The sequence below is a fragment of the Plecotus auritus genome, assembly GCF_963455305.1.
Source record: "Plecotus auritus genome assembly, chromosome: 5".
In the NCBI taxonomy this organism is placed as follows: domain Eukaryota; kingdom Metazoa; phylum Chordata; class Mammalia; order Chiroptera; family Vespertilionidae; genus Plecotus; species Plecotus auritus.
In genome coordinates this window covers 65,828,207-65,842,368 of record NC_137776.1, presented here as the reverse complement: position 1 = coordinate 65,842,368, position 14,162 = coordinate 65,828,207, and the positions used below count along the sequence as shown (strand labels likewise).

Here is a 14,162-nt window from a genome sequence, read left to right as displayed (position 1 = left end):
AAGGGTGTTGGATTTTGTCAAATGCTTTTCCTGCATCAACTGATATTTCTGTGATTTTTATCTCTCAATTTGTTTATGTGACGTATCACGTTTATTGATTTGCGGATATTGTACCATCCTTGCATCCCCAGAATAAATCCTACTTGGTCATGGTGTATGATCTTTCTGATGCACTGCTGGATCTGATTTGCTAGAATTTTGTTGAGGATTTTGGCATCTACATTCATGAGGGATATTGGCCTGTAATTCTCTTTCATTGTGTTATCTTTATCTGGTTTTGGTTTTAGGGTGATGCTGGCTTTATAGAAGGAGCTTGGAAGTGTTCCTTCCTCTTGAATTTTCAAGAATAGTCTGAGGAGGATAGGTTTTAGTTCTTCCTTGAATGTTTGGTAAAACTCCCCTGTGAAGCCGTCTGGCCCCGAGCTTTTGTTTGCTGGAAGCATTTTGATGACTACTTCAATTTCTTCCATAGTTATCAGCCTATTGAAATTTTTAGTATCTTCCTGAGTAAGTTTTGGAAGGTTGTATTTTTCTAGGAATGTGTCCATTTCCTCCAGGTTGACTAGTTTGTTGGAATAGAGTTGTTCATAGTATTTTTTAATAATCCTTTGTATTTCTGTGGGGTCTGTTGTTATTTCTCCTCTTTCATTTCTGATTTTGTTTATTTGGGTCCTCTCTCCTTGCTTCTTGGTGAGCCTGGCTAGAGGTTCATCAATCTTGTTTATCCTTTCAAAGAACCAGCTCTTGGTTTCATTGATCTTTTGTATTGGTTTTTTTGGTCTCTGTGTCATTCATTTCTTCTCTGATCTTTAATATTTCCTTCCTTCTGCTCACTGTGGGCTTTTCTTGTTGCTCTCTTTCTAATTCTTTGAGTTGTTGAGTTAGATGATTTATTACCATTTTTTCTTGTCTTTTGAGGTAGGCCTGTAGAGCTATAAACTTCCCTCTCAGGACTGCTCTCATTGTGTCCCATAGTATTTGCATTGTTGTGTTTTTATTGTCATTAGTCTCCAAGATGTTTTTAATTTCTTCTTTGATCTCATTCATAACCCAATCATTGTTTAATAGCATGCTATTCAGCTTCCAAGTGTTTGAATTTTTTGGAATGTTTTTATTGTAGTTTATTGTTTATATTATGCCATTGTGGTCTGAGTAAATGCTTGATATGATTTCAATCTTTTTGAATTTGGGGAGACTTTGTTTGTGACCCAATATGTGGTCTATTTTTGAAAATGTCCCATGTGCACTTGAGAAGAATGAATATTCCGTGGCTTTGGGGTGAAATGCTCTGAAGGTGTCAATTAGGTCCATCTGATCTAGTGAGTCATTTAGAATTGTTGTTTCTTTGCTGATTTTTTTGTCTAGAGGATTTATCCAGTGATGTCAGTGGCGTATTAAAGTCCCCTACTATGATTGTATTGTTGTCGATCTCTCCCTTGATATCGTCCAGGAGTTTGGATGCTCCTGCATTGGGTGCATATATGTTTACCAGGGTTATATCCTCTTGTTGTATCGATCCCTTTATTATTATGAAGTGGCCTTCCTTTTTTCTTGTTATGGCCTTTGCTTTGAGGTCTATTTTGTCAGAAATAAGTACTGCTACCCAAGCTTTTTTTTCATTTCCATTTGCCTTAAAGATGTTTTTCCATCCCTTCACTTTCAGTCTGTATGAGTCCCTTTTTCTGAGTTGGGTCTCTTTTAGTCAGCATATATATGGGTTGTGTTTTTTTATCCATTCAGCCACTCTATGTCTTTTGATTGGAGCATTTGGTCTGTTTACGTTTAGAGTTATTGAAAGGAACTTATTTGTAGCCATTTTTATTTTTTGTGTCTGTGTTCCTTCTTACCTTTTTATTTCTTCTTTTTACACCAGTCCCTTTAGCATTTCTTGCATTGCTGGTTTGGTAGTGATAAATTCCCTTAGCATTTTTTTTTGTGAAGTTCCTTATTTCCCCTTCAATTTTGAATGATAACCTTGCTGGATAGAGTATTCTTGGATTCAGTCCCTTGGTTTGCATCACTTTGTAAATTTCCTTCCATTCTTTTCTGGCCTGATGTGTTTCTGTTGAGAAGTCATTCGATAATTTAATGAGAGCTCCCTTGTATGTAACTTTCTTTCTCTCTCTTGCAGCCTTAAAGATTCTCTCTTTGTCCTGAATATTTGCCATCGTAATTATGATGTGTCTTGGTGTGGGTCTTTTTGGGTTCATCCTGTTTGGGACTCTCTGTGCTTGTGTGACTTTTTTCTTCGCCACATCAGGGAAGTTTTCTGACATTATTTCTACAAATAGTTCTTCTAACCCTTGTTCCTCTTTCTGTTGTTCTGGGACCCCTATTATTCGTATGTTGCTTTGTTTCATGTTGTCCCATAGCTCCTTTAGGCTCTCCTCCTGTCTTTTAATTTTTTTCTCCAGTTGCAATTCAGTTTGGCTGTGTTTTGCTTCCATCTTCTAGTTCACTAATTCGGTCCTCCGCTTCTCCTAGTCTACTGTTGAAACTTTCCATGGTGTTTTTTATTGCAGCTATATCACTCTTCATTTCTTCTTGATTCTTACATAAGTTGTTGATTTTTTCTTTCATCGGTTTATGAACTCTGACGCTTATTCTGAATTCTTTTTCTGACATATTGCATGCCTCTGTTTCACTTAGTTGCTTTTCTGGCGATACCTCCTTTACTTTCCTTTGGGGGTATATTTGTCTATCCATTTTTTGTCTCACCGACTGATCCTGATGTCTAGCTGTGCAGGGGCTGCTCCTTGGGTGGCAGCTGCTCCTCTGGCTGCGGTTGCTCCTCGGGCGGTTACGGTAGCAGCTCCTTCTCAGTTGGCAGCGGCTCCCCTGGTGGGTGCTGTTCGCAGCAGTGGTCCCTCCTCTGGCTGGTCAGGGAGGCTGCTCGTATAGCTGCTGTTATTTGGACGGGGGTGGTGTGATTATGAGGTTGCTGCTCCTCGGATGGGGACGGGTTGCTCGTGTCCACTGCTCCATGGACCGGGGCCAGCTGCTCGCCTGGCTGCTGTTCTTTAGATGGAGGTTGGCTGCGTGCTGCTGCTGTTCTTCAGATGGGATGGGCTACTTGTGATGCCGCCACTCCTTGGACAGGGGTAGGTTGCTTGCAGGGCTGCTGCTCCTTGTACGGGTGCGGGTTGCTTGTGCAGCTGCTTTTCCTCGGATGGGGGGCCGTCTGCTCATGCGGCTGCTGCTCCTCGCATGGGAGTGAGCTGCTCGTGCTGTTGATGCTCCTCGGACAGGGCCGGGCCACTCACCCGGCTCCTCCTCGTCAGACAGGTGCAGGCTCCGTGTGGGTGCTGCTTCTCGGACCAGTGCGGACTGCACAGGGCTGCTGCTCCTTGGACGTGGGCGGTCTGCTTATGTGGCTGCTGCTCCTCAGATGGGGGGAGGCTGCTCGTGTGGCTGCTGCTCCTCAGAAGGGGGTGGGCTGCTTACACAGCTGCTGCTCCTTGGAAGGTGGCTGGCTGCTCATGCGGCACAGCTGCTGCTCTTCGGACAGGTGCAGGGTGTGGGCTGCGCGCAGCTGCTGCTCCTCAGAGTGGGGCTGGCTGTGTGGGGCTGCCGCTCCTCAGTAGTGGGTGGGCTGCTCAAGCGGCTGCTGCTCCTCGGATGGGGCAAGCTGCTCGCGTGGTTGCTGCTCCTCAGACAGGGAAACTGGTTGCTCACACAATTGCTGCTCCTTGGACAGGGGCAGGCCACGTGAAGCTGCTGCTCTTAGGCCTGTGGCGGGTTGCTCACGGGGCTGCTGCTCCTTAGACAGGAGCAGGCTGCTCCCGTGTCTGCTGTTCATGTGTTTGCAGTGCCCTGGACCAGCAAAGAGGATTCCATTGGTTGTTTCTTATATGTGCTCTGACTGCGGAGAGAATGCACAACCTTAGTTGTATGGGGACAATGCTCTAACCAACTGAGCTATATGCCCAGGGCCTAAACATTTTTTTTAGTTAAGTATAAAACAGGACAGGTGCGATAGCTTTTATCTTTTTTATTGCTTATCTTGGATTTTCAGTATATTTTAATTTTGGATCTGTAAGTCCTTGTCTTCTAGTCTATGTAAATATCTAATAAGCAGTGAGTATATTCTTAGAAAGGGAGACTTTAAATATACTTGAAATTTTTAACATGTTAAAATTTAATATAACAGCTTCTAAACTTGGTGGGAGATGAACTAATTAAAATTGGACATTGATAGTATTACATAATTGGTACCGTAATTTTTTGAAATTTTGCCATTGTGAGGTCCTATTAGGCCAACCTTATCCAGTTGTCCCCAGTCATTGGCATAATTTATTCTCATTGGCTAGATTTGACTGGTGCAGAATTATCTTAGAAATGAGTTTGAAGTTGTCTTAGTTCATATATTTTTAGCAGGTTTTAAAAAACCTTACAATGAGTCTGTCTGCCAATAGCATTAAAGCTCAGGTAGATGTTATTTGCAAAAATTATTTGTGTATAATTTGGAATTTAGAACTGAAATTTATAGATAGTATGCATCTAGGGGTAAATACAGTTTGTTAAAGTTTTCACTTGTCCAAATTTCAGTTTTTTGCCTGTGTATTGAAATAGCTCATAAAATTCAACATATTAAGAGAATTTATGCTGCTTCTTAAAGAAAATCAACTGTATTATACAAGGCTTTTTTTAAAAAAAGAAAAGGAAATTATGCAGTTTACAAATATCGTTTCCTTTTTATTATTATTACCCTAATAGGTTTGTATGCCTCTAATTCAAAGCACAATAAGCATTGATGCTAATGCTTCATCTCAGGGCAGTTCATCTCGACTAGCTACTTCTCCAGGCTTAAGTCCTATGACCCCTCAACACAAAGGTAAGAGATAGACATACTTGTTTTTTATCTTCTTAAAAAAATGCTTTGGCAGAATGCTTTGTTCAGTGTTATTCACATGAAATGAAGGAGTTCATAATTTTGGTCCCCCATCACAAAGACGGTTATATATTCTCGATTGTTAATGTTTACTGCAATAATTGCATTGTTGTAGTTGGAAAAGATCAACTTTTTCCCAGTACATTATTTGAGGTACATTACAGATAATTGTGTTGGTTTCAGAGCCAGTATTTTAAGGGACACTATTAAAAACAACATCTTAAGAGATGTAAGAAATGTGGCTTAGCATGTACACCATGAAAGAAAGTTATTTGCTGCTATTATTTTCTGTTAGCTGTTCTGAGCCAAAATTTTATTCTTAAGTTTAAGGAATGCCTGCATAGTAATAATTCAGGGTATGGATTAATGCCTGAAAATTATATTCATTTAAATGGTGTGTAACAAATAATCTTGTTCTTAACCTAATAATATTTAATTGGAATTCTGTGGGTTTTAAACAAAAACTTACAATTCTTATTTGAGAAACACACTGTTTACATTTGAAGGAACATTTCATTGGAAGGAAGTAACCAATATATTCATTTGGGTAGATAATTTAAGCTTACATAACTTTTTTTTTTTTTTTTTTGCTTTAAAGGTGCTTCCCCATATGGAGCCTCGGTAACCACCCGGATGAACTTGAGTTCGAATTTTGGTGTAATGGCCACAATCCCCTCTATTCAACTTTTAGGACTTGAAATGTTACTTCATTTTCTGTTGGGTCCAGAAGTTTTAAGTTTTGCTAAGCAAAACAAACTTGTACTGAGCTTAGGTATTTACTTTAAAAATAATTTCAGTTATTAAAACAGTATAGAACACAGTTAATTGGAGGTGATTTGATTAGTACTGGAATGATTTTAGAAATGAGCTTAAAGTTTCTTAGTTCATATTTTTTTTAGCATGTGACTTTTAAAAAGCTTAAATGAGTCTGTCTAACAGTAGCATTAAAATTCAGGTAGATGTGCCCTAGCCGGTTTGTGTCCGTGGATAGAGCATCAGCCTGGGGACTAAAGGGTCCCAGGTTTGATTCCGGTCAAGGGTACCTTGGTTACATGCTTCTCCCTGGCCCGGGCCCTGGTCAAGGCTTGTGCAGGAGGCAACCAATCTATGTGTTTCTTTCACATCGATGTTTTTCTCTCTTTCCCTCTCTTATACTCTCCTTAAAAAATGAATGGAAAAATATCCTCAGGTGAGGATTAACAAAAAGAAAAAACAAATTCAGGTAGATGTTATTTGTAAATATTATTTGTGTATAATTTGGAATTTAGAATCGAAATACAGTTTAATAAAAATTTTTTGTAATTATGAAATAAGTATAAGCTTTTTAAATGGAAAACATCAGACCACCTAAAATTTTATATTGAGAAGTTTATTTCATAAAGTGGTTTTACACAGTTGTCTCTTTTTTGTTCTAGAGCCTCTCGAATATCCGTTAATCAGCAACTCTTCTTTTTTTTCCAAATATGCAAATACACTTATCACTGCTGTTCATGATAGCTTTGTTGCAGTTGGAAAAGATGCTCCTGGTAACTATTTAAGAGAAGTTTTTAAAATTATTTGTTCAAAAAGCAAATAAAATAGCAAATAGTTATATAGTGTCACCTATTATCTAGATTATGTTGTAAGATATAGTTCATTTAATCCGCACAACAATCTTTTGTGTTAGTCAGTTTTCCAGATGAGAAAATTCCATTGTTCTGTAAGTAAATAACCTGTGCAAAGTCACAAAGTAAATGGTAGAGCCATGAATCAAGCCCAGACTCTATTGTACCATCATCTACACCTAAACTCCTTTGTTCAATAGCCTATCAAAGGAAGAGAAGAAGTTTCATAAATAAAATAGTTTGTTATTTAATTGGCTTGGGAAATTTTTTTCTAGTGGTTTTTAGGTATTCTGATCTTTGTTTTTTGTTGGCTCAAAAGTTTAAGATATTGAATACAGAACATACAGGTGAAGGGGAAAGAAAAGAATTAACTATAGTTACATGACCCAGTGTTAATATGGTACAGTCCTTAAAAAAAAAAAAAACCAACCACATTTCTTGCTTTAACAAAAATAAGGTGATAGTGTTTTATAAACTGATTAATTATAAAGTTGAATATTACAAGGAAAATTATATTCTAAATTAAGTATTGCTCAATTTCTTTAGTATAAGCATGAGAGGAGTGCCATTATAGTCATACCTACTTTGTTCTAAAGTACTTTACGTTTTATTTTGACAGATGCAGTTGTCAGTGCTATTTGGAAAGAGCTAATTAACTTGGTGAAGTTAGTTATTGAATCAGGTAAGCACCATAATACTGATCAAATGATTTTTATAGCACTCAGTGAATTATTTGGCTTTTATATATAAAATTTATTTTAAGACAATTTTTTGAACTATAGCTTCCAGACTAGTTTTTAACAAAGCACTTTATATATATGTTTTCAATGGTTTTAGAGAGAGAGGAAGGAAGAGGGAGAGAGAGAAAAGGATGGATGAGAGAGAAAGATTGATTGGCTGGTTCCTGCACAGCCGCCACCTGGGCATGTGTCCTGACAGGGAACCAAACAGGTGACCTAGGTGCATAGGACAACGCTCAACCAACTGAACTACACTGGCCAGAGCACAAAGCATTTTTTGGATTTAGTAAAAAAATAATTTTCATAGCTTTCTTAAATGTTTATTTTTACCCCTGAATATCTATCTATCTATCTATATACAAAAGCCTAAGCCACCCAACGACTGGTCACTATGACGTGCACTGACCACCAGGGGGCAGATGCTCAGCACAGGAGCTGCCCTCTGGTGGTCAGTGTGCTCCCACAGTGGAAGCACCGCTCAGCTGACTGACAGGGGCCAGATGCAGGGCCCATGGCTGGTGAGCGCTGCTGCAGCTGGTGAGCGCTGCTGCAGTGGCACGAGCCTCTCCCGATCAACTGACTGGGGGCGAGCCTGCGGCAGGCGCAGTGGGGCTGGGATGAGTGGTAACGGCAGGCAGAAGCGGCAGGTGGTGTGCCAGTTTCAGCCCAATCCCTGCAGCCCAAGCCAAGGGACTTCACTGGTGCACGAATCCATGCACCGGGCCTGTAGTACTTGTATGTTTAGAAGTACATTCATGCTTTTACTTGTTCATAGGTAACAAAAAAGAGAGACCAGGTTCTGAGGTTTTGACCCTCCTATTAAAATCTTTGCAAACCATAGTGAAATCGGAAGTATTTCCTGTATCAAAAACACTGGTAAGTACAATACCTATATGCTGGTATTTAAAAACCACTCTTTGAAATTGAATTTTATATTGCAGATCAGGATTTGGGAAAACATAACAAGTATTAATCATGAGTTTGGCCATGTAATAAATGCTATTCCATTAACTTAATAGTGATTTGAAAACAAAGTAAATAGCTATAATGTCAACTATAAAAATCTTTCATTATGATGAGAAGGATAAACTACAGAGAGAAAATTAGGTAAAGGATATGAAATTTGAACTGAAGAAACTTGGATGAACACTAATATTATGACAAGATTGCTAAGTTCGCCCTAACCGGTTTGGGTCAGTGGATAGAGTGTCGGCCTGCGGACTGAAGGGTCCCAGGTTTGATTCCAGTCAAGGGCATGTACCTTGGTTGTGGGCACATCCCCAGTGGGGGTGTGCAGGAGGCAGCTGATCTGTGTTTCTCTCTCATTGATGTTTCTAACTCTCTATCCCTCTCCCTCTCTGTAAAAAATCAATAAAATATATTTTTTTTAAAAAAAGATTACAAAGCTCCACTAATTGTTACTTTGTACACTTAAGAAATGTAATAATCTTATTATGGATCTTTCGCGTTTCAAATGAACCTTTTTTAAGTCCTCACCCAAGCATATGTTTTTCATTGATTTTAGGGAGAGGGAAAGAGAGACACGCACACACACAGAGAGAAAACATCAATGTGAGAGAGAAATATCAATTGGTTGTCTCCCACATAGGCCTGGGAGATGGAAACGGAAACCCTGGTATGAGCCCTTACTGGGATTCGAACCCGCCACCTTTCAATGTATGGGACGATGCTCCAACCAACTGAGCCACACTGGCCAGGGCATTAAATGAAATCTCTGTAACCAACATAATGACATTGATATTAAACATCTCTTTTATATATAGGAGAGTAGAAAAAAAGCTAATTAGATACACTTTTTATAGTAGTGAATCTCCCCAAATAAGCTGCAGATGGAGCAAACAATACTCTTAACATAAAATCTGAGTCTGTTTCCTGTATGTGTTGTGACAATACCTAGTATGGCAGTCGAGCATAATGGTTAATAGCAAGGGTTCTGGAGCTGGCTAGGTTGAATCTCAGCCTATTTATTAGCTGAATGAAGTAGGGCAATTGATCTATTTTTCTTGTCTCTGTTAAGAAAGAATGCAGTGTTCTCACAGAATGGGTTGATACGTATACAATACTCCAGGAACAAAGTAAATGAATTAACAAATGCTATTGATTATTATCATTAGTATCTGCTTCAAATGAGTATATGTGAAGCATATTTTCACTAACAACAGTTTTCCTTTTTGTTATGTCACTTTTGTTATATAGTTCAGGTTAATATTGGTATAGTGATAGTTTGGATCAACAGTTTGCTAGGTTCTCATATTTGAGAGGCATGTCTTAGATTCAGCTTTTAGTTAGGAATTCTTAGAAATACTTGCTTCTGCTACTAGTGAGTACATAATTCATTGAAGAATTTCATTTTGTAATATAAAAAGCTAGAAATAGCCTCAAGCCATTAATAGAAAAAATGTTTGCATAAATTATGTATGTTCATATAGCAGTTAGACATGTGTCTACAGATATTGATGTGAAAACTCCACAAAGTCAGATGAAGGTGATAGTATCTTAGTAAAATATCACTTGTATAATGGTATAAAAGAGTATGATAGCCACACGTAGAAGATGTTTCTTGGTATACTTACATATATGGAAATTTAGGTGGTCTAGAAAAATAAACTCTAAACTCACATTAGTTATCCCTGGAAATAAAGAAGGACTTTGTCATTTTAGTTTTTATATTTCTGCATTTGAACTTTTTAAACTAGTGCAACATTATAATGACAATATATTTATTGAAAGTATCATAAATCGTTCAATTAAAAATAGAGTTAATACTATGTAGATCTTTACTATATAAAGTACTATATGGATCACTTATTATAAAATCTTTGTCTTTCTTAGGTTCTCATGGAAATTACAATTAAAGGACTTCCTCAGAAAGTATTGGGTTCACCAGCATATCAGGTTGCTAATATGGATATTCTTAATGCAAGTATCTTAAATGTTATTATATGATTAATATGAGCCAAAAAGAAAACTTCCATGATTTCCCTTTCTTCAAATAGTGAGGCTTAAGTTGTAAAATTTTAAGAAAATTGGATTTGCTGATTATGTTAAAAAATTGATAGAGTAATAATGTAAAAAATTAAGTATGTCACTATTAAGGGCATTATTTTCTGGGATTAAAAGGGGTTTCAGAAGGAAAGATTTCTATTTGCTTGTACATAATAATAGTGTTGGTTACCGCTACAAATTTTGCAAGTTTAGTAACATTGGCTAAATTGTGAAAGGTGTACTTAATATCAGCAAAATATAGGTATTGTTGGGCCAGCAAGTTTTAAGTTAACAATTTTTATGTCTGGAATCTGTCACCATTTCTCATTGTACATGGAACAGCTGTGATTAAAATAATAAAGAGCTTGATTCTTTGGTCAGTTTATACAAATACATTTTTATTCTTGTTTTTGTCATATATGTCATAAGTTAAATTTTGTCAACCTTAAATGGATCATGTTTCACATAATTGTAGAAAACAAGTGTAACAAGAAGATTGTACTCTTTATAACAAGAAGATTGACTGCAATCTCTCATCTTTCTTCAGGGAACGCCTGCTTTATTCTTAATTCAATTAATTTTCAACAATAATCTCTTGGGATATGGTGTAGAAGATGAAAGGTAATTTAAACTGAAAATATTTTTAAAATATATAGATTTTTTTTTTTAATTGATTTCAAAGAGGAAAGGAGAGTGAGAGAGAGATAGAAACATCAGTGATGAGAGAGAATCATTGATTGGCTGCCTCCTGCACCTTCCCTCCACACTCTCCCCCTGGGGGATTGAGCCTGCAACCTGGGCATGTGTCCTGACTGGGAATCCAGCAGTGACTTCGTGGTTCATAGGTCAGTGCTCAACCACTGAGCACAGGGTGGCCGGGCTGAAAAGAACCTTTGTTTATCTTGGAAAGGTGGCTTTGTTATGAATAAGATTCTCTGGGTTGACAATATATAATAAATTTTGTCAAAAAATAAGATTTGGAATTCATTTCTTGTTTTTGTGTTATTTTTAGAATTGTGTTGCAGTGTAATTAATGAATTTTGGGAAAACATACAGTTTATTTCATGGTTCCAAATTTTCTCTTTAGGTTTTTTCTTAACCTGGAAACACTTGTAGGTTGTGTTCTTTCTGGTCCAACTTCACCACTAGCTTTCAGTGACTCTGTTTTAAATGTTATTGATCAAAATGCAAAACAGTTGGAAAACAAGGAGCATCTCTGGAGAATGTGGAGCATTATAGTCATTCCATTAACCGAATTGATTAATCAGGTATGATAAAAGTCTGCTACATATTTATGTTTCCCCCAAGATTTAAGGAATTTTTTTTCTTGTTAGAGCATTTGAGTAAATGAATAGAAGCTTGCATTTGAATAGAAGGTATTAAATTTTTTTCCTGTGATTGGTTCATTTTCTACTTTTACGATTACTTGATTTCTTTTCATTGCATTTCTGCCTTATTGTTCAATAAAGTATAATTTAAGGGGGACTAATCCAGTTCATTTTCTCCAATAGAGCTTCTAACGCTAGAACACTCACATATGATACAAATTTTCACGTGTGTATCTTGAGTTCTTTCAGTATTTGTATTTTGGGGAATAATAACTGTCATCTTGACGAGACTGTATGTTAGGATTCTCATGATCAAGCCATGTTAGTGAAGCCATATAGTAGTACCTAAATCAGTAATCTGTTGAGAGTTGATTGGTCCTTACATTTAAATATGTGGCAATATTGGCAGAGTTGTGGAGTTTACGTTCTGTCCCTTGGTGGTTTTCAACTATTTTATCAATCTTTAAAAATTATTCTTCGGGAAATATTTCACCATAACTCTCAAATGAAGTGATGACTGAAGAATTTATTAAGTGAGACTGCAATAGCCTTTATTTTGGCTACTCAGGCCAGCACATCATTAAACACATTCTTCTGGAAGAAAATAGGTGCACATTTTTAAATATTTTCCCAGTGTTTGAAGGACTGCAAGGCCCTGTTTTTTAAGTCCTTTCCTGAATGCTACCTTCAGTGTGTAGTACCATAAACGATTTTGGAGTCATCTCTGGGATTCCTTGTTAGGACTTGAAACATAGTGCATTGTTTCTCAGAGTTGCTGTAACAAATTATACCACAAATTGATAGCTTGAAACAGCAGTTTATTCTCTTATAGCTCTGAAGGTCAGACATTCAAAATCAAGGTGTTTGGCAGGTTTCTCTGGACCTCTTGAGGGAGAATCTGTTTCATGGCTCTCTCATAGCTTGCTATGGTCACTGACAATTCTTGATGTTCCTTGACTTCTATATGCATTACTACAGTCTCAACCTTTATTTTCACATGGCATTCTTCTTTATATCTTCTCTGTCTAAATTCCCCTTTTCTTATAAGGTGACCATTTGACTTTTTAAATTTTGATTGTATCTGCAAAGACCCTGTTTCCAAATAAGATCACATTCGGTTATGGTGTGAGGAGTTTACCATCTCATGAACATCTGAACATTGAGGGACACAATTCTATTCACTACACATTGTATGATATTAATAATTATCACACTAAAATTAGGTGATATATCTAATTTCTTTATAATTTTTCTTGTTTCAGACCAATGAAGTGAATCAAGGTGATGCCTTAGAACATAATTTTAGTGCCATCTATGGTGCATTGACTCTACCAATAAATCACATTTTTTCAGCACAGAAAATTCCAGGGGTAAGGCAATGTCAAATTTTTACCTAAGGAATTTGCATTTTTCTGAAAACATTATTTTATCCTTTTTAATGAATTATCATAGTAATTGTACCAAGACTTTTTTATGACTTAATCAGTATGAAAGAAAGGAAAATGGAGAAGAGATAACTTCCTTTTAACACTTGATAACTGTTGGTATTTGGCATTACTACAGTTCTCCCATTAGAGCTTTGTTGGTGGATGGCAAACTTATTATCCTATGCTTGTTTCTTCTATAACACTTTTAATGTTAGTATTTTTTTAAATGTTAATGATGTATTCTATTAGGTATTTGACATGTAAATCACAAGTTTTTGGTGTGTGTGTTTTTTAATGTTATTGTTAGGCCACCATGAAGACCTTACTTAGAACTTGGTCAGAATTGTATAGAGCATTTGCCCGCTGTGCTGCTTTGGTGGCAACTGCAGAAGAGAATTTGTGCTGTGAGGAGCTTTCTTCCAAGATAATGGTCAGTTTGGAAGATGAAGATTTTTCGGTGAGTTTATCCTGATCCTGACCTTTTTTTAATTTAAAGGATTATTTCCATGTCTCTGGATCCACTCCGTTCATCAATTTTTTCTGTTAATTAGATTCCACATATGAGTGAGATCATGTGATACTTATCTTTCTCTGATTGACTGACTTCATTTAGCATGATACACTCCAGGTTGGATTTGGGGTTTTCTTTGTATATATCGGTTTATTTAACCTTTCTATGTCTTATGTAGCATATAAGTAAAGATGAGCTCTGTGTTTTAATAAGTATATTTAAATTCTCATATAATTAGAAATAGAGTATATATTCTTTTACTTTACATTTTTTTCATTTTGTTTTTCCCTTTACTAACATTTTATTTTATTTATTATTTTTTAAATATGTTCAGAGAGGAATGGAGAGGGATAAAGAGAAATAGAAACATCAATGATGAGAGAGAATCATTGATTGGCTCTCTCCTGCAGGCCCCCTACTGGGAATTGAGCCCATGACCCAGGCATGTGCCCTTGACCGGAATCGAATCCAGGACCCTTCCTTCAGTCCACAGGCCGACGCTCTATGCACTGAGTCAAACGGGCTAGGGCTTTACTAACATTTTAATCAGGCTTTATACTTTACATGTTTTTATATATATATATATATATATATATATATATATATATATATGTGTGTGTGTGTGTGTGTGTGTGTGTGTGTGTGTGTGTGTGTG

General features: G+C 37.0%; 1 protein-coding gene across 1 annotated transcript in view; it reads left to right on the top strand.

The window, feature by feature from the left end:
• The window catches only part of RIF1 (replication timing regulatory factor 1), a 69,798-nt gene that overhangs the window by 29,235 nt on the left and 26,401 nt on the right, over positions 1–14,162 (top strand). Inside the window, exons 11-20 of the mRNA XM_080670017.1 lie at positions 4,717–4,834; positions 5,490–5,663; positions 6,307–6,417; positions 7,115–7,177; positions 8,011–8,111; positions 10,089–10,175; positions 10,789–10,862; positions 11,329–11,509; positions 12,832–12,939; positions 13,304–13,453. Coding sequence (XP_080526143.1) covers positions 4,717–4,834; positions 5,490–5,663; positions 6,307–6,417; positions 7,115–7,177; positions 8,011–8,111; positions 10,089–10,175; positions 10,789–10,862; positions 11,329–11,509; positions 12,832–12,939; positions 13,304–13,453 — 1,167 coding nt within the window. The remainder of the gene's footprint in view (positions 1–4,716; positions 4,835–5,489; positions 5,664–6,306; positions 6,418–7,114; positions 7,178–8,010; positions 8,112–10,088; positions 10,176–10,788; positions 10,863–11,328; positions 11,510–12,831; positions 12,940–13,303; positions 13,454–14,162) is intronic.